Source organism: Meriones unguiculatus, chromosome 12 (assembly GCF_030254825.1).
Source record: "Meriones unguiculatus strain TT.TT164.6M chromosome 12, Bangor_MerUng_6.1, whole genome shotgun sequence".
NCBI classification, from domain to species: domain Eukaryota; kingdom Metazoa; phylum Chordata; class Mammalia; order Rodentia; family Muridae; genus Meriones; species Meriones unguiculatus.
Window position 1 is genome coordinate 63,693,429 of NC_083360.1, and position 26,704 is coordinate 63,720,132.

Here is a 26,704-nt window from a genome sequence, read left to right on the forward strand (position 1 = left end):
TGGCAAGTCGAAGACAGAAAGGAAATGAGGACAGGATGAGAGGGCAGGCCACTGTTTTTATTGGTTGTCAATAAACGTGTCTGTAGAGGATGACGTTGTAGCATAAAAATAAACGTTCCCTTGTATTTATATTTTAGCATTTAAGTGCATACTTCCATCTCACTTTTCTGGGACATGCTCCCTCCTTTCTGAATGAAGACTTTAGCAACTACACAGGAGAACACAGGGATTTTCACCTCTAGGAAATGGCTCACACTCTCTGACGTGGTTGTGGTCCAATTTATGCTTTCCATTTTACACTCAACTGGCTGGCTTACAGTGCTCACAGATGTCACCTGAGTGAAAGGCTTCTTGACGGAAATTCCAAGCTTCTCAGAGTCTGTGTGGCATCCCTGATATCTTCCTTTTTCTTTGAGTGTTATACAAAAATGATAGCTTTCTTTGAGTTTTGAATGACCTGCTCTTCTCCCTCAACCACACACTCCCAGATTAAAAAGCCAAACCAAACCAAACCAAACTAAAACAGTAACAACAACAACCAAAAAAAACAGATGACATACTCTCTTCCACTTTCAAAACTCTTGTTAAAGGTAGGAGTAGCTGGGTATAAACAAAGAATGTAGGTTTGGGCCCAGAAAGACTTAGATTAATATCCTGGCTTGACCAGTTCAACTTACTGTACATCTTCATTTGCCCAGTAACACAATCTATAGCCAACTGCTAACCAAGTCAATATACGGGAAGACTAACAGCCACCCTAACTTGCCTTGATAATTACTCTCCTTTAACTGACATAATATTCAATATACTGTTGTTGAGAGCAATAATGCTAAAATTGATGCCTTGAGGGCTACAAGACAATTGAGTTTTAGCCAGATAAAATGACTTGTACACTAATGGTGCATTATAGGGTTCCCCAGCTCTCAGATGAACATTTTATAGTCTACCTGTACAAAAATGTTACATATAATTATATTCAAAGCCATTTGTGCATACCTTATCATTACCACACATAAATCTAAAGTATGGCCAGTAATCAAGAACCACCTTTAGAGAAAAAGGGGTGTTTTTTTACAGCCCTTTCGTCTTTTATGAAATGAATGTTTTCTCAGTTAGTACTTTTTCAAATGTTTTTGTGCCCTGCCACCTTCTGATTTTATCCTAACCTCAGAACTGTTTTACACAGAACAAGTATATGATAAATGCTAAACGACAGAAAGTGCCATTTAAAGAAAATCAATATTACATCGATTCTATCAATAAAAGACAACAGAAACTAAGCCGAGAGTTCCTCCAATATGCAAAATCTATAATTTTTCCTGAAAACATCAATTTTAGACTCTTAAGAAATGCTGTGTAAAAATTTGAGATTTGTCAAAATTTATATTAATGAAAATCAATTGTAATATATTAAGATCGGCAATATTCTTACATGCAGCACTCCCTTCCTAATAAGGCGCTTTTTACATACTGGCTTGAGGCTTCGTGAACTTTTCCTTTGATGCTTCTCTTGCACCTATCTCTCATGCAAGATGAAATCTACAGTCTATTTGAAACAAGTACATTTTCTATACTGTGAAGACATAATGGGATGTTGAAAGAGCAATACCTAAATAATTATTTTATATTCTTACAAAAGGTCTGGTCAAATTGGAATGGTAGAAAATAGCAGTGTTACAAGGTTTTTCGAGTCAACTAAAAAATGTGACAGGAGTTCCTACGAGTACAGCAGAAGGTACCACTGACACTAGTTTGACACACCAGTACAGTCAGGCACATACATATCTGTTTTCCCAGGAAGACACAGCACACATGCTACCGTTATCTCAGGCGGAAGAACAGTCACGGTGCTGAAATGCAATGTTGACGGCAGCACCAAGCACCACAGGGGAGACCGTGAGGATGTTATTTGATAGGTTTTGAATAAAGGAAACCTTAGCCAAGCTAACCACTCCAGGCAGACATCTGTAAGAGGTTTTTCCTTGTAGGGAAAAGAAATATATATCCAAAAACGATGTCACCAATCATGTGGCAACTGCTCCAAGGTCTCAGAGCTAGTATAAACAGAGATGGTGAAAGTGGCTCCATGCTGTCTTTGTCCTGGCTCTTCATCCTGGATCACGCCTCCTTTTATATTCCCCGGCTCTTGGGACTATCTGCCCACTTACCTCTCTGAAATCGTCTTATCCTGGGGCATATGAGAGAATACGTAAATAACATACTTTTTTAAACTGTGGTGTTCTAAATGAGAGTGCTCCCTACAGGTTCATATATTTACATCCTTGGTGCCCAGTTGGTGGTGGTGTTTGGGGAGGTTTAGGAAGTGAGTCCTTACTGAAGAAAGTCTGTCACTGGAGTTAGGCTTCAAGAGTTTAAAAGGCTCTTGCTATTTCCGGTTGTGCTTTCTGCCTCGTGTTTGTGATTAAAATGTGACCATTCAACTTCAGTTCCTTTTGCCATGTGTGCCACCCGCTGTCTCTGCCTTTAAAGATGCTAACCCTCTGGAACTATAAACCAAGAGAAAGTCTTCTGTAAGTTGCCTTGGTCATGGGGTTTTACCTCAGCAAGAGAAAAGCAAGAAATCTAAACAGAAAATGGCATATATAATTATGGTCACCCTCCATCCATCTTCCGAGGACCATCTTCAGAGCTTCTGTGCTTTCCAAGATGAGGCGCTCACTAAACTACGAAATTATCTTAGTATAGAAGCAGGCAGGTTATTCTACTTCTCTTTCTACTTTTATTTACTATCCTCTGCTGTGCTGTCCTCACTGATATCTAGAGGAACCTTATAGAAGAATGGCATGAATTTGTATGTTCTCATCCCAGATTAAAACATGGGGAGACTGGAAGATCTCCACTCCTTACAGACACAGTATATTTGATATGTGGATTCAGCAGTTGAAGACTTGCATATTACATGCGATGGCTCAGATCATAAATATCAGTTTTGTCTGTGGTACTCAACAGGGCTGGCACAGCCATGCATATTTTTTTCTTTCCAAGTGGTCAGTTCTGAAAATATCTCCATAGGAAACTTCAAGAAAGACTTGAGATTCTACCTTTCCCAAACTGACAGTTCCTCAATATAAGTTAGTCTTCCAGGATCCAGACTTTGGATCCTGAGGTCTTTCAACATGCTGCTCTCAACAGTTAACCCTCAAGGCTTACCGGAAGACAAATAGAAATGTTAGAGGCAAAATGACTTTTGGCATAGCACCAAAAGGGTAATGAGAGATGGGGTACTGATGGTAGGGCATAGGGTATGAGCTTCCCAGATAAATCTGAAAGCCCTGATTTACAGAGGGAAATAAGAGCCCATTTTGGAGGGGAATAGTTGAACCCAAGGTATGCGTAAAGCAACACTGCCTAACAGGCTACTGTTCTCTTCAACTACACACTGAGGGCTGACAGGAGCCTACAGACCTGAATCTCCTCCTTCCTACTCCCTGACTAGAGGCATGAGAGGAAGAAGAACCCCAGGTGTGGCTGGAGCTCTCACTCAGCCCACCAGGAGTTGGCCCAGATCCAGCACTCCAGTCCTCCCCTACCTGAAGGATGTATCCTCGGACGTAGTCCCGCAGGGTCCAGCCCAGGCCATGCAGTATGTGCAGCACTTCCTCCTGCTTCAGGACACTGAAGAGCCGGTCCAGCAGTATCTTTAGCCGCACAGGCACCGCCTGCGTCCCATACAGCATCAGGCTGCTGATGTCAAACACCACATTGGACTGCACAATCTCCACTTGAGTGGGGTGGTATAGGTGCTGTGTGCTGAGTTTATCCAAGGCTGTGGTAATCCCGCCGATGTCCCGGGGATGGGATGGGGATGAAGAGATAGAAAGGACAAAACAAAACAAAAACAATTAGAAACATTATTGGACATTGCCCAGGCTTCATTTTGTCAGATAGTTCATTATCACAGATATTTAAGAAAGAGTCCCTTGTTTCCTGTTTTACCCCCTTTTTGATTTGGTATTTATAAATTATAGACAACATCAGGCAAAACATTTGACTTACAGAAAGAAAGTCACTGAGGATTTTTATTTTTTACATGACTATGGCTTTTTCTAAAAATCACGACTAGTTAATTTGCTAATTAAACTAGCTCAAGTTTTCATGGAGCTTCCTACTCTGCTACACAAACCCAGAAACTCACATTCACGCTGTAAAGACAGGCTCTACCATTAACCACCTGCTCCCTAAACAAGGTATGGTAGCACATACTTATATTGGTACAGGTGAGGTGAGGTGCACTAGGCCAGCGTGGACTACATACTGAGACCCTATCTGAAACAGAAAGAGACTCAGCTCCGCTAACTCCTCTTACAATCCCTAACTGCTTTAGAGAAGGGGAAGCCGATGGGTGAAGTTACAGGGTTAAGGGCCTCACTCAAACCTGGCAGGTGAAGCCTGTACTTGTAACCGTAGCGCTCGGGGGACTGACAATTGTGAGAATTCAAGCATAGCCTGGGCTACACAGGAAAGCCATCCAGGAAAACTACAGACATCACAGAAGAGCCACACTCAGAAAGAATAAGAAAAGTTGGCACTTGTGTGGAAGGTAAGAAAGTACAACTCAAATTAGCTGAGGGTGATTTTCTGAAGCTTTCCTTCTTCAAATTTTGCTCATGCTTGACTCTGGGAAAATTTAGTCTTCAACCAGCTTAATGTCTGGAAGTTACTACGTTACTTTTGTTAAGAGTTCTTACAAGGGTGTCAGAAGGAAACAACCACTGAGGACTATAACCGGGAGTTTCTGTGATTTCAGCTAATGGAATTACCTCATGGGGAAGGCCGAGGACGGCCATTCTAAGAGTAAATGCTTGGAATTGCACATTTCAGTAACTGTGCTTTCCCCTCAACTCTGTGGAATGACATCTCTCCCCTAAAGTTAAAGTCTTAAGATAAGGTCATAAGTTTTACTTCCCATCTCTGTGTGAGTTACTGGGAACCCTACTGCTTAGACCATAAGCATGTGGCTCCTGCTTCGCCACTGTGAGTGATGAAGAGACACTTGTCTCAGACACAGGGTTCTGGTAGAAACAGCAAGATTCAAGGAGATGGCTCCTGAGAGGCACCCACAACTCCTCAAGAGGACACCCAAAGGTGTTGCAATTAACTGTCAGAATTACACACAAATGCCCAAGAGGGTAAAAATGCAAACACTGTAAGCCAGAGAGATGGTCATCTAGCCTCACAAGTCAGGCAAATAGATATCAGACAATTCTCTGCCTTAAGTTGTAGCTACAGCTGAGAATACCCAAGCTTCCTGCAGATTCTAAGCTACTGAATGGCCGTGTCAAATGCCTTCTCCTGAACACTTACCCCACAGCAGTACTGCCTACAGCCCAAACACAAGCTGAGCAACCCTAATTTAAACATACCAGCACTTTTGCATAATAATGGAGAGATTCAAAAGAGCATACACATGGAGGGTTTTTTTTTTTTTAAGTATTTCTAATGTATTTTTTAGGGCTCCTCCTCCACTCTCATTTCTTTCTGACTTGAAGCCACTAGAGAGTTCATGTACTCTTGATAAATTGCTTTCTTACATCCACAGTGTAAAGGCCCTTATCATTTACCCGCTGGCTTCATTCAACACATTTACTCCCAGGAATACTTTGTCAAAGAGTTCGGGTTTCCCCATACTTCATTTCTTGCAGCTGATTTGTCTGATCTCTCCTGTTCTGGTGGTTAAGTCAACTTTGAATAAATAGCTTTAAAAATTAATTTAACGTTTGGGAAAGATAAGGGATTCACAAGCCTGCAGATTGAAGCCTTCTCTCACTCCATAGGGCATTTAGGCTGCAAAAGGCAGGAGAGGGGTGTTACTATCTTGTTCTTCAAGTAAAGCTTGACTATACAGCCCTGTGATAAGTGGCTGATCCGCTTGGAGCCTCGTGTTAGACTCAGAGAAATCTGCTCCTCTTCCACTTCCCTTTCATCAACCCTGCCGAACCCCCATCAAACAGCCTGTTTGCGCTCTGACCACAACAAATGAGAAACTGAAAGGATCACAGAGAAAGAATATGACACCAAATCCTGAATTTTATGCATGGGTTTGGCACGTTGTATCTTTGCAAAGTGAATGCAGACATACGATCAGATGTGTTCAGTAACTGAAGGGAAAGTGGTAGCCCATCTTCCAAGTCATTAAGAAGCTAACAGGCTGGTAGTTTCAAAGAGGAAGAGGCAAAAATACACCCTCTGAATATGCTTTGGAACCAGACAGTAAGGTATAAGGCTATTTCCTGATCTTTATTTAGCTTTTACATTTAATTTTTTTGTGGGTATGCACAGGTACCATGGTGTCCATGTAAGTTGTCAGAGAATGATTTGTGAGAGTTTTCTTCTACCACGCGAGCTCAGGAGACTGAACTCAGTTCTTCAGCACTGGCAGCCAGCACCTTTACCTACCAGCCATCTCATCAGTTTATGATCACTCCTTATAAATGGGTCATGTATAGAGCAGTAGAAATAGTGTGATAGAACAGTATGTATAGCAGGGTCAACAACAACTTATCCTACAAGGCCCTGATATTTAGTAACAATCTTGTAAGGTACAATTTTTCTTTCATAATCGCTCACTTATGCATTACAACATGAAATGAGCTATATATTTGTAAGGCTAAAGTGTGTGTGTGTGTGTGTGTCCCAGTAAACTTTCTACAGATAAGTCTAGGAGCAGCTTTAGACCCTAGTGCTAAAGATGTTTGGTTAATAAGTTGGTAGCCCAACTAGTCAGTAGCTCAACAGTCTAGGCGATGAACCACTGACGAGGGGGTGAAAATAAACAGCATGACTTGTAGATACGGTACAGAGCAAAGACTATTATTGTGTTAAGGTTCTACACTACATCAAAAAAGGCTGTTAAGTTCCAGTTTGTAGGGAGTCACCAAGGTGCTTGCTTTGAGACCATATTTAACTACATAACCCTGGCTGACTTGGAACCTTCTGTGTAGACCAAGCTTGCCTCTAACTCTGAGATCTGCTTGCATCAGCCTCCTGAATTCTAGTATAAAGTTGTATGCAAACACTTACAGGCAAGTCACCAAATTTTGACAATATTCAGAGAAACAAAAATGAAGAAGTTAGAGTTTTAAGTGACATAAAATATGTAAACCTGAAGGTAGACTCTGCTGGATCTCAAGATCTCCCAGGCTATGGAGGACTCAGGTCTAACTCCAGTGTGGTGAGAAGCATGAGTTAGGTCATTGAGGAAAAGGCAGACTGTCCTATTCCTGACCACAACAATGGTTCAATGATGGATCACAAGATCAATTTCAGAACTTTAGTTACAAATAGTGTGGATTATCTTTTGCTCTGAATTTGTAGCCAGCAAAAGCGCTAGTAAACAGGAATCATGTTAGGCTCTAACATAATCTTTAAAAGACCACATGTTGGTACTAATGATATGCCTGAGATTGAGAATGTATCATCCCTGAATTTTTCAGTTACATGAGTCCAATGATCAGCCGGTCAGTCAATCAATCACTCAAACAATCAATAGCTGTTCTCTCTCTCTTAATCTCTGTCCCTTTCACCCTCTCTCAAAGAAAAACTAAAAATTAAGGTCATAAATTCTGTTTTCCATCCATATCTGAATTACTGGAAACCCTACCACTGACTCTACTTCCTTTTAGGGAACGTCTCCAGGTAGATGGCATGTAATTTCAAATATTCTGCCTGATTCAAATAAAAGTATGTTTTCCCAGTCCAAATAAAATTCATAATTTTTGCCATTCATGACTGGAATGAGGAATATTCTAAAGAAGTTCATTTTTCATAATATGCACAGAGTGATTTCTTCAACTGCATTCATAAAGAAAAAAAAATCATAGGTGAAGAAGGGAAATGGCCATTTAAGCACTTACTGAGGGATACATTCCAGGGTTCACAATAGTTTCATTTAAGTTTAAAATTAGAAACACATCATCTTACACTAATCATATATCCTAAGATCACAGGCTCAGTGGAACTAGGTTACCAACCAAAAAAGTCATTCAAAACTTCACCGGGGAAAATTCTGTTTGTACATGTTCAGATAGACAGTCAATAAGAAGTGTGGATGTCCTTATCATGTTGGACGCCCCTAACTTCCAGCAATCTGGGCTTCCTGCCCATCACTCTGCTGAAGCAAGCATTTCAAAGGTCACCAACACCTGCCCCACTGTGAGATCCAATAGATTTTCCATTCATTATTCTCCGTGATCTCTCCACAGCACCTGACCTTATTGATCACAACTCCTCCTAAAACACTGTCCTTCATTCATGCATACATTCACTCGCTCATCAGCACTTATTACCAGGCCACTGAGAAGGAGCTATATGTAGATGAAAAGTAATTTATGGTGTGGCCTCCACCTCCAAAGACAGACAGATGCAGGAGTGTAAATGCTGTAAGAGACCTGAAACTGCTTTGTGGTTCAGGGGAGAAAGAACAAGGTATAGTCTTCTCAGTGAATCAGGATGCTAGAAGGGGAGCAATGCAGTAGATGGAGTCAAAGCTGAGCTTGTCCATTATGGCGTGTATCAGAGCCACGTAAAGAGCCTTCTGGATCACAGATAGTGGGTCCAGTTCTCCTAAGACTTTCTGGTTCAGTGTGACCAAGAGCCTGCCTATCCAGCAAGTTTTCACTAGATGCTGATATCGCTGGGCAGGACTATATCCCCACCCTCAACCCCCAAAAATGAGCATAAGAGAACTAAGCAATCACAGAGGCAAAAGAGTAGAGACAATCTGTTCTAAAAGGTCAGATGGGAGGACTATAAGTGAAAGTGTATGGAAAGCTTCTAGTTTTGTTGTTAAGAGGACACAGAAAACATTTGAATGTTCTACAAACTGGAATTTTTTTTTAATTTTTTTTAATTTTATTATTATTTTTTTATCAGTTACATTTTATTAACTCTGTATCCCAGCCATGTCCCGATCCCTCATTCCCTCCCAGTCCCTCCCTCCCTCCCTCATCTCCACCGTGCCCCTTTCCAAGTCCACTGATAGGGGGGACCTCCTCCCCATTCATCTGATCCTGTTTTATCAGGTATCTTCAGGACTGGCTGCAAAGCCCTCCTCTGTGGCCTAACAGGACTGCTCCTCCCTTCGGGGGGTAGGGAGACCAAAGAGCCAGTCATTGAGTTCCTGTTAGAAATAGTCCCTGATCCCCTCACTTTGGGAAACCAATTGGTTACTGAGCTACCACAGGCTACATCTGAGTGGAGGTTCTAGGTTATATCCATACATGGTCCTTGGTTGAATGTCAGTCTCAGAAAAGACCCTGTGCCCAGATATATTTGGTCCTTGTGGAGCTCCTATCCTTTCAAACTGGAATTTTTTAATTTTACATTTGAAAATATGACAGAAGTGCAGAAGATTAGCTTAGCAAAAGTGGTTAGCATGGGAAGCCTGACACATGGCTTCTGCCGTGAAGCTCAGCCTCGGAGCTGCAAGCACAGCCTGGGGAGGGGTAGGAGGGGCAGGTGCAGCCTGAGGATTCTCTGTCAGTCAACTTTCACATACACATTCATCTAAGGGCACATGGGGAGGGTCCAATGATGAAAATGGACTCCAACTTTTCAGTATTCGGACCAACTTCTTCCTATCCTCAGTGCTTACTCACCACCAGCTGGGGTCTTTAGGGCAGCAGAAGAGCCCCTAATGCACATAAATGATGCCTACTTGTTAATTAAGCTTGCTTGTTTTTCTGGACCTCTGTGTTTCTCAAAATACACTAGATAAAATCTGTGGATATAAACTTCACGTAATTTCTTTCAGAAACTGTATTTACCACTGAATAAGGTAGCTATTACCTACACAATCAATCAAACAGCATAAAATACTTATCTCACAGCCTCTGGTTTCCACAGTCTCTCTCTCTTTCACACAATCACAAGCAGCATACATACAAACGCACCCCAACTGACTGCATTTATCTTATGAAGTTTGGAGTGTTTTCTTCTAGATACTACGGACTTACTAATGAACGCATTCAGTCTACTGGTAAAACAAAAATAATAATGATTTCTTGCAGGGTGTGACTATGGTACACCTAGGAAAGTTTAAGAAATGCTTGTACATATGACAGGTGTCTCCACAGTTGCATCTATAACAATGGAAAACAGCACAGGAACAGCAGTTACCTTTTCTCTTGTGAGCACTACTTCTCCATGGCTAATCTGTGAAGAAGCAACCTGTAGATTCATCCACTTCCCTGACAGACATTCCACTCTCTGTTTAGCAATTCAAGAGCACTAACAGTCCTATCATCTTGATTTTTATCTACAGCGATGAGTAAACTTTTTAAAAATAAGATTTTACATATAGATACATTTTCTTAATTTTTACATGATAGGTTGAACAATAAAGGTCTTGCCACGAACCTCTATGGTAATGCTATCTAGAGAAAGAGACTGGACACAAAGGTTAATAGTTAAAAAGGATAGCCTTAAAGTGATCATTTAAGACTGTAAAAGGTATCCCTGGTTTTTCAGATCAAGGCAAGTGTCAGACTATCAGACCAAACTCCAAGGTCTCCAACCTCAGCTCCACCACCAGGTACTTGACAACAGTGGCAAGCTGCTGGCATAGGAAAATGTTACCACAGCTCCTGGGTCTCAATATACTTTCAGGCATGGCGCTCCCATGGCTTGAAGAGTGCTACTTTAACTCCCAAAGGGTGGAGAGGGTAGGAACAAGATCATGGCAAGAATATGACTGATATGAAGATGAAGCAGGACTACAGATGACTGTTCTGATTTGCAAGGGAAGCCTGCTGAGAGGCAGCAGAAGGCATCCAGGGAAGCAGACTCTCAGGCTTCCGTCATGTGTTAATGTGCCCCTAGGAATCCCACTATTCTCACAAAATCCTGTGAATTCAACTCCTACTCTTAAATCTAAACACATAGTTGACCTGCAAACGTGGTCAAAATGATTCAAAACGAGATTATTTGGATAAGTTATCTTCTTACAGGAACTCTCTTTTTTAAAATGCCATAAATTTAAGAAAAAGGAAAACAATAAAATTATCTATCATTCCAATAAACAAGGACTGTACATATTCTAATGTGTCTACATAGTCTTTCACTGGGTAATTTTATATAGCTGAGGTGAAAACTGCAGATACCAGATTCTGCCTTGCAGAAATTGTGTTTTTCCCTTAATATTATCTAGCAAGAACATTCCAAATCAACTCTAATTACTTCTTGCTCCCTTACATAATCAATCACTTACTAGCCCCACTGCAGTTTATCATAGATCAGTTCCTTCTTTCTAATCTAACTTTTACCACTTCAAAACAGGTGTTTAGGCCCACATGCCCTCTTTACTGCAATGATCTTTAACTAGGTTTTGGTCTTATACTTGTCTAGTACAATTAAAACCAAGCCAGTTTTCCTAAAATGCATGTGACATGTCTCTCAAAGGTTTCTATTTCTTTCCCCAGGCTTTTCTTACAACTCACTCTTCACGATACACCCTTGCACAGGACCCATGCTAATTGTCTATCATTCCAGTTTTAGTATATGTGCTGCCAGTATCCAGAATATATAAGGAACTCAAGAAATTAAACAACCAGTAAACCAAATAATCTAATTTAAAAATGCGATACAGAGCTAAGCAGAGTATTCTCAACAATATTGAATGGCAGAGAAACACTTAAAGAAATGCTCAACATCCTTAGACATCAGGGAAATGCACAAGTCAAAACTACTCTGAGATTCCATCTTACACATACCAGAATGGCCAAGATCAAGACCTCAAGTGACAACACATGCTAGAGAGGCTGTAAAGAAAGGGGAACCTACCTCCATTGCTGGTAGAAGTGCAAACTTGTACAACCACTTTGGAAATCAATCTGGCACTTTCTCAGGAAACTGGGAATAGCTCTACATCTAGACCTAACTATACCACTCCCGGGCATACACCTGAAAGATGCTCTACAATGAGGAGATTTGCTCAGCCACGTTCATAGCAGCTTTATTCATGATAGCCAGAAACTGGAAACAACCTAGATGTCCCTCAGTCGAAGAATGGATGAAGAAACTGTGGTACATCTACACAATGGAATACTATTCAGCTTTTAAAAACAAAGGAAATCATGAAATTTGCAGGCAAATGGATGGAACAAAAAAAGATCATTCTGAGCGAGGTAACACAGACCCAGGCAGACACACTTGGTTTATACTCACTTAAAGGTGAATTTTAGTCACATAGTACAGGCTAGACATACTACAATGCACAGACACCAAGAAGATAAGTCTGATGACATCTTAGGCTTCATGTGAGCCCACTAGTTAGGGGAGTGAGAGATATCTCTGACACAGACTATGTTGCCTGCCTTTTGATTACTTCTCCCTGATGGGACTTCACTACAAGGCCACAGAGGAGGAAAACGAACTCAGTCCTCATGTGAATAGACAAGCGGGGGGTGTTTAGGTAGGGGGGGTTTCCCCTATTCTGAAGAATGAGGATGCTGGAGAAAGGGTGGGACTGCAGGGAGAAGAGGGAGGGCTTGTGACCAAGATGTAAATTGAATTAATTGTAAAAAAGGAAAAAAAAATACACTGTTGCATGCGCACGCACACACACGTACGCACCTCATACACATGCACAAAACTAAACATGCTCAAATGACATTGAGTAGGGTTGTTTTACTTCCCAGAATAATAATTCTGATATAAACCTTGTGAGTTCCAACCAAAGTGAGTTACTTACTGATTTTTTTAGGACCTTAATACTTGGTTGCTAAATAGGTATTTCCAGATCCTTTGCTAAGCTCACAACAGAAATGATTTAGACCCACTTCTGGCAATAAACGACAGCAAAAGTTTATAAAACTCTCTAGAGTCTGAGGCCAGCCTGGTCTACAGGGCAAGATCCAGGACAGCCAGGGCTACACAGAAAAACCCTGTCTTGAAAGACCCTGCTCCCCCCCACACACAAAAAAACCCTAACTGCAAACAAACACAAATAAGCACAAAATTGCAAACACACATTTATCATTCAAGCATAGTCTACAAGGGAAGCATGGAGGTCAAGCAAAGTCACTTCAGCTAGGGCATGAAAGGAAAACAAAACAAAACAAATCTAAAGAGAAGCTGAAGGTACAAGCAAGGTTCCATGTGCATGGCTTCATTTCTCAGAATTTTATTGTCAAGGCCGCCCTTAAATTACTTTCTTCTTTCTCATGAGCTCTTTTCTTTTTGAGCTTTCCTTTAGGTTCTGTGTTTTTCATTTTGTTTTGTTTTTCCATGAAGACTGGAGAAATCCCCACACCTAGGATCAAAATCCCTCTACAATGTTGGCACTTTATGTCAACTCTGCAAGTGTCAGCCATGTGCTGCATTCAGGAGGTCACAACGCTTTGATTTCAAGCAGCAACAATGTCTGACACATAACCAATTGCGGGGGTTCAGTACTCATATGGCTGGACAGATGAACAGTTAACCCAGGAAACACAGATACACCCCTTGCACTGAACTGGGAAATGGCTGAGGAGTCCACCTTCTCAGGTCCCATTCTCAACCCTTTCCTCTACTCTTCATGCTTCTATGGGGCCATGAGATGGCATAATTACTACAATTTAAAGGGTAAGATTAGGGTGCTATCTTGACAGGAATTCTAAGAATTACTTATTCCCTTTCTATCACTACCAATACTTTCTAGATATAGAAAGACAAAACCCAACAAGATGGAAGTCTAATATGTAAAAACAACAAAATGGTGAACAGATGGGTCATAATGTCTATACGTTATAAAGACCATCTGCAGATGATCACTGGATTGTGAGCAACACGCCAAGTTTATAGGCTCAATCCTGTAAAAGAAAAGGAGACCTGAGAAAGGGTCAGAGGGAAGTCAAAAAGTCAGGCTGCAAAAATAGCTCTACTCTTGCCTGATGCGTCTAAAACAAAAAGGGGGAACTGTAAAGAGCTGCGGAATGCTATGCCTTAAAGATTGACTGGTTTCTGCCTTCCACCTTCCCAATGGTGAGTGCTCTCTGTCACAAACAATTCCACATTTGGCTAAGGCTGAGGATCTGGCTTGCTTCCATGTATGTGGACCTATCTGCATTGCCCACGTGGCACGCTGGGGTTGGCTACCCAGAGGCTATTTAAGCTGTGGGCTGGCTTTCCCCAAGGTCAGATGATTGTTCAAGGTTCCTGAATAAACTGCATTGAAAAAAAAATAGCATCTATAAAGAGAAACTTATTTTTCTTTTATTAAAAGCTTTCGAAAAAATAAAAGGAGCAGAAAAATTACCCTATTTCTGTGTTGATGGGTAGGGTGCTAGGGGTTAAACCTGGGGCATCACGTTTGCTAGGCAATCCCTCTAATCATTGACATATACCCAATTCCAACCTCAATGCTCTGTCTCTATTATTTCCTTTTTGCATGCAGAATTTCATCTGGAAAATGGAAATTTTCTTACTGTACAATGAAAAAAATAAGTTAGGGCAAAAAAGAAAACAAACAAATAAAAGCCTCTTGAACTATCAGTCAAGATTGTGAGGGATTATACTTTACCTGAATTTCTTTACAGTGCCAGGAACAGAACTTCAAACTTACAATTAAAATAAAGTAGAAATTGAGGCCTGCTGAAAATTTCAATACTCTGAGAGATCTAGTCTTCCAAAGGGATGGTTAAGCAATAAAACTCAAAAAAAAAAAAATAAAAAAACACAATAAGGGACACATATATACGCAGAGAGAACATTCACTCGTGTGAAGATCATTACTGTAAACAATACAACAGGGTTTTTTTATGGAAGTGAGTATCAAATGTGACACAGAATATATAATAAATATATAATATTATATACTTTTGACTCTCTGGCTAATCTAACCAAGTAAGATCGACTATCTATCTAAAGGAATAATAATAATGATAATGATAATGATATTGGTAACACTGAGTGACTATTTTAATTTCAGTTTTCAGTAACAGGAATTACTACAGAACCTTCAAATAAATTAACATAAATACAAACCTATAATTCTGAAGGCTCCACTTCCAAAACTTCTGTGAAGGTCACAGAAATAAGAACATATTCAGATCCCTTTTTTTTTTTTTCCTTAATGTAGGACTACAAAAGTGCTTTTCACTCATCTTAGAGAACTGGCTCTCAGTGGTTGTTTATAGCTCTTAGTTTTCCACAACTTTAAAAAAATATGACTCTCTTTAAAAGTCAAACTCAAGTTACTTTTATGATTTGTGGAGAAATATGCTAATTTCAAGCATCTGCCCAGTGGGTCCCATCTAACAGTTGTTCAAGCACAGTGGTGTGGAGTTTACAGCCAATCACCTTTATTCACTGAAATAAGGAATATGAGAAGTGGAGTGACTATTGAAAACCACCCACTTTGCAGGATCAAGTAATTAGAAATTAATATGAAAAGTATGTGAAAGAAAATTTATTTCACTAATTTTAGTATTGCAATGGATATTTTTAAATGCCTGAAATAATTTTATAAGTTATGAAGAAAATCTCATAAGCTTCTCTTAACACTGGAAGCGTGCTAAGTGAACTGTAAATGGCAAGGCGATTTGGAAAACATCACATCTCTTCTCAACTGCCTGTAGGACTCTTGCCTGTAGGGGTGCCATGTGGTCAGCACTTAGGACATTGGACCTGGATATACTATGGTAACTTCTAATACATTTAGCAATTAACACATTCCCTTGGGTAAATTTTTTTCATATAAAATTATTTCCATGATTACTATTTTTTCTTTCTGTTAATATAATTTTTTATTTATTACAGTTTTCACTTTGAATCCCAGTTGTAGCCCCACCCTCATCCCCTCCATGATTTCTATTAAAGTTCTAAAACTCAGCTTTTAGTAACAATATTTCATTAGTACAATTTCTGGGGTCAGATTTTAAGGTTTTGATTACTTATAAATAGAATATTGTTACTGTGTCTACCTCAAATGTCTAGGCCATAGCTTCTGAATTTATGGAGGTGAGTGGCTCTTCATTCCTGCTAATATGACCAATAATTTCCTATTATGTCACACTTTATAATAAGCACACTATACCCAATATAACGATATGTCATTTCAATGGAGCTAGCCCATGAACTTCTATGGGTTTAATGGGATTTTGCGTATTTAGAATTTCATCATAAAAAGGCCCTTTGGAATAATTACAACATCAATACTTTGCCATTATAAGACTATGTTCTCTTACTAGAAAAGACCATCAGAGATGAATGCAAAGACTTAATCTCCTCATAGTCCACAGACCTGATCCTAATAAAAGCTTCCCCACTAAGGAAGAACATTACTAAGGAAAATGATGGGATATTAAAAACTTTTTAGTGAATCAGGAGATCATGGAGACAGAAATGATTGTGATTAAGAGAAAATTCCTTATGACTTGAATAATATTTAGATCTGCAGTTTATTCACTGCTTTTGGGATAAAGAATTATGTAATTGAAAGCAAATTAGGTACAAAATAGCTTAAGTCACAACTCGTCTCTGTTCCTGTCAAAGTTGAATTAATTATGTGAGTTATCGCAAAGGAGGGAGAAGGCTTATTAGTAAAAATACTTCTAGAGAGAAGAAAAAAGAAAATGATAGGTCGCTGAAAGAGCTGATCTCCCAGACTGGTGATGAAAACTTAGCACAGATGTATAAAGGGTTTGCTTCCTTTCTTGAAGAGATAATATTGGTACAGATTCCACAAACCCTCATTACACATACCACTTTATGTACCATATGTGAATGACCCCTTAATGGGTGAGGGATAGTCTATAAATGCTCCTATAATCTGTTACAAATATGGCTCTACACTGTACGGAGGGGTACGGGACAAAAGAAGTACCCCACCAGCCACTGTGTTTATAACCGGCTTCGGTTGTCATGCAGCTCACAGAATTGAGAACACATACACAGAGACACCCACAATTAGTCTGGGGGAGAATGTGAGCAGCACTTGAGACCATGCAGCTAATATTTCAAGCTGATTGGCACTTCTCCCCTGTGGCCTTATGAATAATAAAGTCTTCAGAACTGATGCTGGGAATCATTAATGTCTGACTGCAGCACCCATGAAAGTAGACTGTCAACGTGTGGAAGTTCAGGAGCTCACGCTCCTGGCAGGCAGGTGCACAGGGCTGTTTTCTCCTTGTTCCCCACATGGCCCAGGTCTAGGGGCACGTATTTGCTCCTGTGCAGCAACTCTCCTTGAAGGTGGTTAAGAGAAAAGAGAAAAAATTAATCTGCAGACTTGACAGTAGCTGTAGGAAGAGATTTGGTAATTACATTTCCTTGCTGAAACCAGGCTTACAGGCTTATTACTACTGCTGTGGTTCTAGCCAATGCTGAATTGCCAAGACTAGCCTAAAGTTGGCTATATAAACCTTATTTCATTGAATTTTTTTGATCAGTGAATAAAATGTATGCTGGCTATAAAACACAACCTATTAAAATGTAACATGAAAATTTTAAATTTGCTTGAGTGAGCTACATGTCTTTTATTAAACAAAAAGTGAATTCTTACGTAAATACGCCATCAGCTTTATAGACTTAATTTCCTTGAAGGAACATGTATCTATACATTTTCATGAAGGAAACACTTAAGTGCACAGCATATGCTTTAAAATCTGTCAGATATTTTAAGGAAACCTTTCAAGACTGAGTGAAAGCAATGATATTATAAGCCAGTGTTTGGTAGCAAACACCTAAAAGAAATTATCTGACTCTAATTTCCTCATTTTTTTAAATGTATGTGTCATTAGGTTTTTTTTTTCCTTTTCCCCCAATAAGTATGTCTGAAATCTCATTCTAAATCTGTAATTAATCTTTTAGTTTTCTTCTACGACATGTAATCCCTTGGAACTCTGGGATTACAGACACTTCTGACACCCATGTTTGTTTTCTTCTGGATTGCTGGATGTGTGTAACTGCTTTGCACTGATGACTGCTGGGATCAAAGACCCAATATGAAGATTTGCTCATAAAAAAGGTTAAGAAGGAAGTCTTAGGGCTTAGGAAAACTCTAAACTGACCAAGTATTAAATGCACAAACCAAAATAATGCCAGAAGCCAGACAATATCTCTGTCGACGTTTCATTGACACAACCAATGTATGACTGACCAGACAGGAAAACTGACAGCTGCTGCCCTGCCCTCTGTTAGTGGGCTGCCTGACGCGTGTGGATTATCAACAAAGTTTAAATTCTTCCAGAGGTTAGGCAACCGGCAAAGTGAAACTCCTTTATACATCACCAGGGTTTCAGCTTTTAGAAAACAAGTTTGGGGGACTAAGAAAAACAAAGAACCAGAGGGGTGCTTGTTGCTGCCCTGTGTTCTGTTTACTAATCTGATCATGATAATGACTCTAATTTCTAATTAGAAAAGTTCTATTAATCAATAGCAACAGACACAATAAAAAAATCAATGCAAACCCTGAAAAGTGGCATTTGTTATTTCCTTTAGATATGACTGTGTTTAAAAACCCAGTAATAGAAAACACTTGCCAAATTCATTTAGTCTCTGACTGAGGCACACATATGTGATCTTCTAATTTACAGCTTGCACGTACAGATGTTCACACTTAGTAAAAGGGCTTCTTAATAGCTTTTTTTAATTAAAAGTGTGTTGATAATAGGTGTTTTAAACATATCCAAACAACACAGCTGAACTGACAAATGCCTGTCTTCATGCCCCACCATGTCTCACATTGTGGCAGGAGTTTATGAGACAGAAAAGGTTCTGAGACTGAGTCGCATGTGTATAAAATAAATGTTACTCCCAAAGCTTCCCTATCAAATCTTCCATTAATTTTTTTCTCTCTATGATCTTTTTCCAAGTAGAAACTCTTAGATTGCTACTAAGTTTATGTAGCCGAAAGCAGAACCACACAGTCGTTGCTTGCTGCCTGCATTTTTTTTCCCTCTGTGAAACTTTGAACCTCATCCAGCTTTGACACGCTGCCTCTTCAGTTAATAACTATCAAGTTTCCCCTTGTCTCCTGTCTACTTTTCTGTGAGGCAATTGCGCACTCAGCACCCCGAGATAATAACACACATCTATAAGATAAAAGCAATGGCATTAATGTAATTGTCTGCCTCTCTCTCTTTAGCCTAATCTTTTTTTTCCTTCAGTTTTGACTGCCTGTGTGACACCTGTTTTTGTCTCCTCTGATCCTACGACAGGTTTTCCACTGACAAGGTTTTTGCCTGACAGAGATTCTGCAGACAAGAACGTAATAAAATATGAGGAACTGCTTGTCAGAGTTTCCGCCAATGCTCTCATGAAATAAAGAGAGAGAGAGAAAAAGACCCTTTTCAGGGGCCCTGTGATGGTCCTGTTTGGCATGTCAGAAAAAGAATCTCCCTAGCCAAACAGGTGTTTTCTTTTATGTTAGAAGTTGATTTGTTTTTTTTTTTTTTTTTTTTTTTAATTTTTACTGATAGCGGAAAGTATGATCAGCCAAGGGGGAAAGCAAGAGTTTTTTTTTTTTTTTAGTTCATATTATTGAGGAAAAAGAGTCTGAAAGAACTACCAACCAAAACAGAATTATTTGACTCTACACTGCATCTTCCAAACAGAACAAAAATGCTGACATATGTTAATGATCCAACAAAGTTAATGTCTTTAAAATGCACTTCCCTAGGTAGTAGAGTAGGAAACCTTCTATATGCCTCTCACTTACTTTGTTGTCTAAAGACTCAGAGAAAATCAAAGGAAAAACAGATGGAAGACTCAAAAGAGGAATGAAGAAATGAAAATTAATAAAAGGAACTAGTAGCCTTGCATATCAGAGTAAGGGGCTTCTGAAAAAGAAACGGGCAATTTGCCATCAGAGTCTTAAAGAGATTTTTTTCCCTTATAAACTATTGTCTCATGTAACATACAGAAGCCATGACTTCAGTTACCAAAAGCATCATGAAGATTAAGTGTCCCTTCCAGGGCTCTCAAGCTCAGTAGAAGGGCAGCATCACATAGAATCTAGCCTCATGCAAGAGGCATTCAGCAGGAACTTGCTCCTCACTCATGAACAGTTGAACAGGACACCACAGAAAGGACTATGCATGTCTAATACTGTGGAAACACTAAAATGCGGAGCCCTGGGGAGAACTCACTGGGACTAAGAAGAGACTAGAGCCTGAAGTAAGGCTTTCAGGTTCTCGGATCAGTTCTAACCACTCTTCTAGGAATCCATTTCAACCTAAGATTGAATCTTCTAAGTCTGTGGTATACACAGATAGCCTACAACAGCATGCTCACAGAAAAAGGACTCAAGTAACTGAGTGGAATAGGGTTTCATGTATCCTAGGCTGGCCTTGAACTAACTATGAAGCAAGGGATGATCATGAACAAATGGTCTGCAGTTTCTACCTACTGAGTGCTGGAATTGCAGACACATCCTGTTTTCTGTGGTGCTGGAGACTGAACCCAGTACTTTGTGCATGGCAAGCAAGCACAGTTCCAACTGAACTACATCCCCAGGCCCTTAAGGTGCCTTTCAAAGTTGAGTTTTTCTACTTTCACTGGTGAAAGTAAAAAAGCAAACATGAAACAACTTTAGACATTTTGATTACATATATGAGAGATGTTGATATGTAGCAATATAGAATATTTCTTACTGACAATTTTACGACCTATTATTATTATTTTTTTAAAGACAGCATCTCCAAAATCTGGTTTATACTGGCAGCACATCTCAGTTGGAACTTGCTACATTTCAAGAGCTCAAAAGAAGGGTTGTTACTAGACAGCCAGTTCTAGAGTTGTCCTTACACCTGTTAGCCAAATAAACCTGAGGCCGTATAAACTGTCATTTCAATTGGATGGGTTTAGACCCCTTGTCTAGTGTCACCAACTCCCCATCAACAAGTTGGGAAAACCAGAAAGTCAATATGGGGAGTCCATCACTCCTAGAGAACCATACAAAGGAGCAAACGACACAGCCATGGGCCCTAAACTGACATGCTCCATCATTTCTTCAGCTCTGGCAGTAACTTGCTTTCTAACACAAAGTAATTTAATTGTATGATCATAACACATTAATTTGGGAAGATCTGAAGTGTGCAAGCCCTTAGGAGAGAATGGGATACATAAACACTTTTTCAGGACTCTCTGTACAGGTCGAAATTCTCTGAGATAGTATTCTTATCACAGTTCCATAAAAGAGTGGAGGGAGGTTGGAGAAGTCACCCGTAATGATGCAACAGGGAGAAGAATGGTGGGGAGCATCAGCTTGCTTGTGAGTCCTTGCAGCCCAGGTGAAGATACTAGTTTATCTGAACAGTGCCTCGGATAAAAGGAGAGGAGCAGAGGGTGTTTCGTTTATCACCCCTTCAATTTGTGTTCCGCTTAACCTGGTGAACTCTAGTTAATTAAGATGTTCCTATAAACAATTAAGCTTCCTGTAGGATCGTTAGCAAGATATAAAAATTTATGATGTAATAAAATGCAATAAAATGATAAAGTAGTAGGCCCATCAAAGTATTCACATGCAAAAAGATAGGTGTGCAAATAGGTAAGAGCAGCTTTTACTCAGTTTAACTTGTGCTCCTAGGTTTCTTCTGTTTTTTTCAGCAATGACGTACAATCCATTTTAACTGATCTGTACTTCTCAAAAAAAAAAAAAAAAAAAAAAGACTCCTGCGTTAAAGCTGTCTCCGCTTCTGTTCCAATCAGGTCCACAATACATGTTGGGGTACTACATCCACAGTTGCCTAGAGCTGCTGGAGCTGATGACTGCTCCTAAAGAGCTCTGACCTTACAGCCAGAATGACTACTCCAGAAGTCAATCCTGAAGCAAATCTCCTTCCACTGGGCTTCAAGAGACTCGTGTTTGTCTTTGAGACAGGGTCTCATGTATCCCAGGCTGGCCTCAAACTTACCATGTAGCTGAGAATGACCATGAACTTCTGATTCTCCTTCCTCTACCTTCCAACTCTTAGATAGTCTCATAAATGGTAATGTTCAGAACTATTTTATTGACTTCAAAATAGGATTTGCAGCTAAAATTCTTATGCCAGAACATTAGAGTAACTCCCCTCTCATTTTATCTTCCTTCAAACCACAGCGATATTTAGGCACATTCCTATTATTATCTGAATTTGCACATAAAAGAACAGAGCACAGGAAATACATTAGTCTGCCTACAGCTATCTTTTAGCTAGTCAACTTTGATATATATCTGTTGTTTTAATTTAGTAATTATAACAACTAACACTTTACCAGGCTTTTACTACGTATAAATCATATAAATTTCTTCATTTAACCTTAGAGGAATGTTGTACAGGAGTTTTCATTATTTATATTGCACAGAAAAAAAATGAGAAAAACTTAATTACATAACCTGGAAAAAGATTCTGACAGTGCTGGAGCAAGCTGGATGCCCCTCACTCAGCAGTGCATCCCTTTAACTCCCTTTCTAGAATTCTGCCTTTAGTTGATGTAGAACTTCATCATGCTCTGAGACAGAGTTCTGTAACCTTCAATTTCACCCAGAAAACCCCTGACCAGTAAACCAGCAATGACAGAACTTAGGACATTAGATCTTGCAACACTCATCCTGTATCCCAGGACAAAAACATCTGAGTAGCTAGCTGTCTGGAGGGCCAGGACTTTGAAAAGGAGGCACTATTTGAACTATGCTGAGAGAATTTATTGAGTTCAAAGCAACATCCGAAAGATGGGCAGGCTAAGAAAGCAATGGGCACCAGCAACTGAGGGATTCTATGAGAACAGCGAGTGTCGTTAATCAAGCACAAGCCTTTGCACAGGACACCCTCCCTTTACAGCTTATCAGCCCCAATCAGGGAGGAGACAGGCAGAGAGGGCACTCTGCCCTCAGGTCAAGCAACAGTCTCCTGTGCCAGGCAGGAAATGGCCTTGTTTTTACTCTTTCAAGTGAAGCAAGCAGAGAAATGTTCAAGGACTTTCCTCATGGAGAGAGCAGGACCCTCAACAGAATGCAGGGGCAGCAGGAGCTGCTTTCTCTAACAAAGGACTTGTAGCTAGACACAACCAGGTTCTATCACAGCAGAAGAATCAGGCCTGGTGGAAAGATGAATTCTTCTACACAGACCCTGAATTAGCACCTCCTTTTCCAGAGCAGCACACCACAGAAAGAAGACTGATATTTAAACAACATGGACTGTGGCATCTCCATCCATGTGCTTCTATCCAAAGCCCAGAAGCATCTTCCTAAATGACTAAGTCTCTACCTTTGGTTAGGCCATCATCACTGCTAGAAACCACCCAGGCTAGCACTTTTCTGTACAACTAACCAGATCCTAAACACCTGCTTAAAAGGTGCTCTGTTCTTCCAAGCAACATTTGTTGACAGACCGTCTCCAGGCCAGTTAAAGCGAGGCTGGAGCTTTGTGAGAATATTATCTTCCTTTAATAAAGAAAAAATTGTCGGGCGGAGTGAATGGAATCTTATGTAAGAAGTGGGAAATAGTAAGAGCTGGAGAGGACAGGAACTCCACAAGGAGAGCAACAGAACCAGAAAATTTGAACACAGGAACTTCCCAGAGACTCATACTCCAACCAAGGACTATTCATGGAGATAACCTAGAACCCTGACAATGCAGCCACTTCTGATGAGAACTGATAGACTAAGATCAGAAAGAAAGAGAGGAGGACCTCCCCTATCAGTGGACTTGGGGAGGGGCATGCATGCAGAAAATGGGGGGGGGAGGGTGGGACCGGGAGGGAAGAAGGGAGGGGCTTATGAAGGGATACAAAATGAATAAAGTATAATTAATAAAAGTTAAATAAAAAATTAAAAAAGAAAAAATTGCTTATTTTTTGATTTTCCTGTTTATCCTGAATTCTATAAATTATTTTATAGACAGTGCTGCCAAGTTTCTCTGAATGAACGGTTGAGAATAAAAATGACATGTTTTGCTACTTAGGATAGAGAACTTTCTAATGTGAAGGAAGAAAATTAAAATGAGGGAACTGAAGAGGAAGGTGAACCTAGGGATGTATGTCAGGGAGAGTGTTACAGAGACACAAGATTATGGTTGGGGACAAAGTGGCTTCATAAACGTTTAGACAATTAATAATCTTAACACAGACTGGGGCAAATAATAAAGACATGTGACCTCTCATACGATAAAAAGCAAAGTACTGGTTTTGATCTGCTCTACTCAAGTCTTTATAAGGCACCATGCCTACAATAAATTTGAGGAATTTGTAAACAGAATTCCAAGAGCTCATGATTCTAAATGTAGGACTAACATAACCAAGAGTTTTGCTTACAGAATGCCCTGGATCCTGGGTTAAAATTTCATTTTACACACTGAATCTGACTAGAAACTTAACTGAAGCTTGTAAGTTTAGTAAATGAAAGCACAGAATTTCCAGCTACAGCTGTGTGATGTCCACTTACATAAAAAAAAAAAAACAAAACTACAATTTATTGAGATGTTTTGTTCTTTCTATTTGAGTGAGCGTCTCTAATGTCTAGTCTAGTAACACACATTAAGTAAAAGCTGAGAATTCAAATTTAATGATATTGCCAAGAAAAATCACTTTCCATAGATTATACAAAGAAAGGTTTGAAACCAGCAATGAAGAGATAGCTCAGCAGTTAATAATACATACTGCTTTTGCAGAGGACCCAAGTTTCATTCCCAGCACGCATGGAGAAAGGTTAATAACTGAGTGCAGTTCGTCTTCGGGAGATCCAGTGTCTTTTTTGGCCTCTACAGCCAAAATGAATGTGCATGTGTGAGTGCTTATGTGTTCACACACACACACACACACACACATACACACACACACACACACACACTCTTTAAAGTTGAATAAATCTTTAAAAGAAATACTTAAAATTAACAAATTATATGGATAATAAGACTTACAATATATTAAATAATAAAGTAGGATGCTATATGACTCTAAATTTCCTTTATTCTCCTCAGCATGTCATGTGTCACAGGAAAAAAAAGTCACATGGTAAAATACTTTTCATAGAATATATATTTAATAAGCAGTTAGTGATAGATGGTCCAGATGATGCAAACCTGCACATCTTCACTAAAAGAGCTGAGGGTGTAGATAAAATATGGGTAGGAAAGAAGCAGGTCTAATGAAGCAATAATTAAAATAACTATGTAGGGTTATATTTTTTCTAAATAACTATGTGCAATGAAAGGAAATCATATTAAGTCAAAAGAACTCTGATATTCCATCTTACACCCATCAGAATGGCCAAGATAAAAAACTCAAGTAACAACACCTGCTGGAGAGGATGTGGAGAAAGGGGAACCCTCCTCCACTGCTGGTAGGAGTGCAAACTTGTATAACCACTCTAGAACACAATCTGGCGCTTTCTCAGGAAACTGGGAATTGTGCTACCTCCAGAGCCAGCTATACCACTCCTGGGTATATATCTGAAAGATGCTCCACCATGCAACAAGGATATTTACTCAACTATGTTCACAGCAGCTTTATTTTTAATAGCCAGAATCTGGAAACAACCTAGATGTCCCTCAACTGAAGAATGGATACAGAAATTATGGCACATTTACACAATGGAATACTACTACTCAGTTATTAAAAGCAAGGAAATCGTGAAATATACAGGCAAATGGATGGAACTAATGAGGTTACCCAGAACCAGAGAGACATGCATGTTATATACTCATTCTTTTTTTTTTAAAAGATTTATTTATTTTATGTATATGAGTGTTCTATCTGCATTTACACCTGCCAGAAGAGGGAATCAGTTCACATTATAGATGGTTGTGAGCCACCATGTGGTTGCTGGGAATTGAACTCATGACCTTTGGAAGAGTAGACAGTGCTCTTAACCACTGAGCCATCTCTCCAGCCCCTCTATACTCATTCTTAAGTGGACACTAGCCACATAATATAGGATAAATATGCTAAAATCTACAGACCTAAAGAAGCTAAACGACAAGAAGGACTCTAGGGAGGATGCTTAAATCTCATTCAGAATGGTGAGCAGGATAGACACTGGAAGTGGTGGAAGAGAGGGAAGTCTACCATAGAGGTCCTCTGAAAAACTCCACCCAGCAGGGGATCGAAGCAGATGCTGAGACTCAAAGATAAACTTTGGGAAGAGCTCAGGGAGTCTTATGGAAGAAGGGGGTGGGAGGATAGAAGAACCTGGAAGGGATAGGAGCTTCATAAGGAAATCAACAAACCAAAAAACCTGGGCCCAGGGGGCCCTGCAGAGACTGATGCACCAACCAAGGACCATGCGTGGAAATGACCTAGAACCGCTGCTCAGATGTAGCCCAGTCTCCATGTGGGTCGCCAAGTAAGAGGAGCAGGGGCTGCCTATGCCATGAACTTGGTTGCCAGCTATTTGATCTTCTCTTCCCCTTGGTGAAGGCCACAGAGGAAGAAGATCCAGGCAGTCCTGATGAGACTTAATAATCTAGGGTAACATGGTCTGGGAGGAACACTTCCCCTTTCAGTGGACTAAAGGGTGGGGATAGGGGAAAAGAGGGAGGGATGGTGGGACTGGGAGGAGATCAGAGAGGGGGCTACAGTCGAGATAAAAAATGAATAAATTGTGGAAAATAAAAAAATTAAAAAGAACATAATAAAGAAGTGGTTCCCAAGAATTCCATTGCAACAGCATTCTTACAGAGTAACACTCATCTTAATCAGATGACCCAGAAGCAAATGAAGACTTTTAGGTGTTACTCAGCTTGGTGGAAGGGTATTTCCTTTTCTTAATGCTAAAGCAGTCTAT

At 39.9% G+C, this 26,704-nt stretch overlaps 1 protein-coding gene across 3 annotated transcripts in view; it reads right to left on the reverse strand.

Annotated features, from left to right (window-relative positions):
- Positions 1-26,704, reverse strand: part of Bnc2 (basonuclin zinc finger protein 2) — a 413,864-nt gene that overhangs the window by 112,698 nt on the left and 274,462 nt on the right. For all 3 annotated transcript variants that reach the window (XM_060365798.1, XM_060365797.1, XM_060365799.1), the window contains one exon: positions 3,552-3,787. In XM_060365798.1, the coding sequence (XP_060221781.1) occupies positions 3,552-3,787 (236 nt within the window). The remainder of the gene's footprint in view (positions 1-3,551; positions 3,788-26,704) is intronic.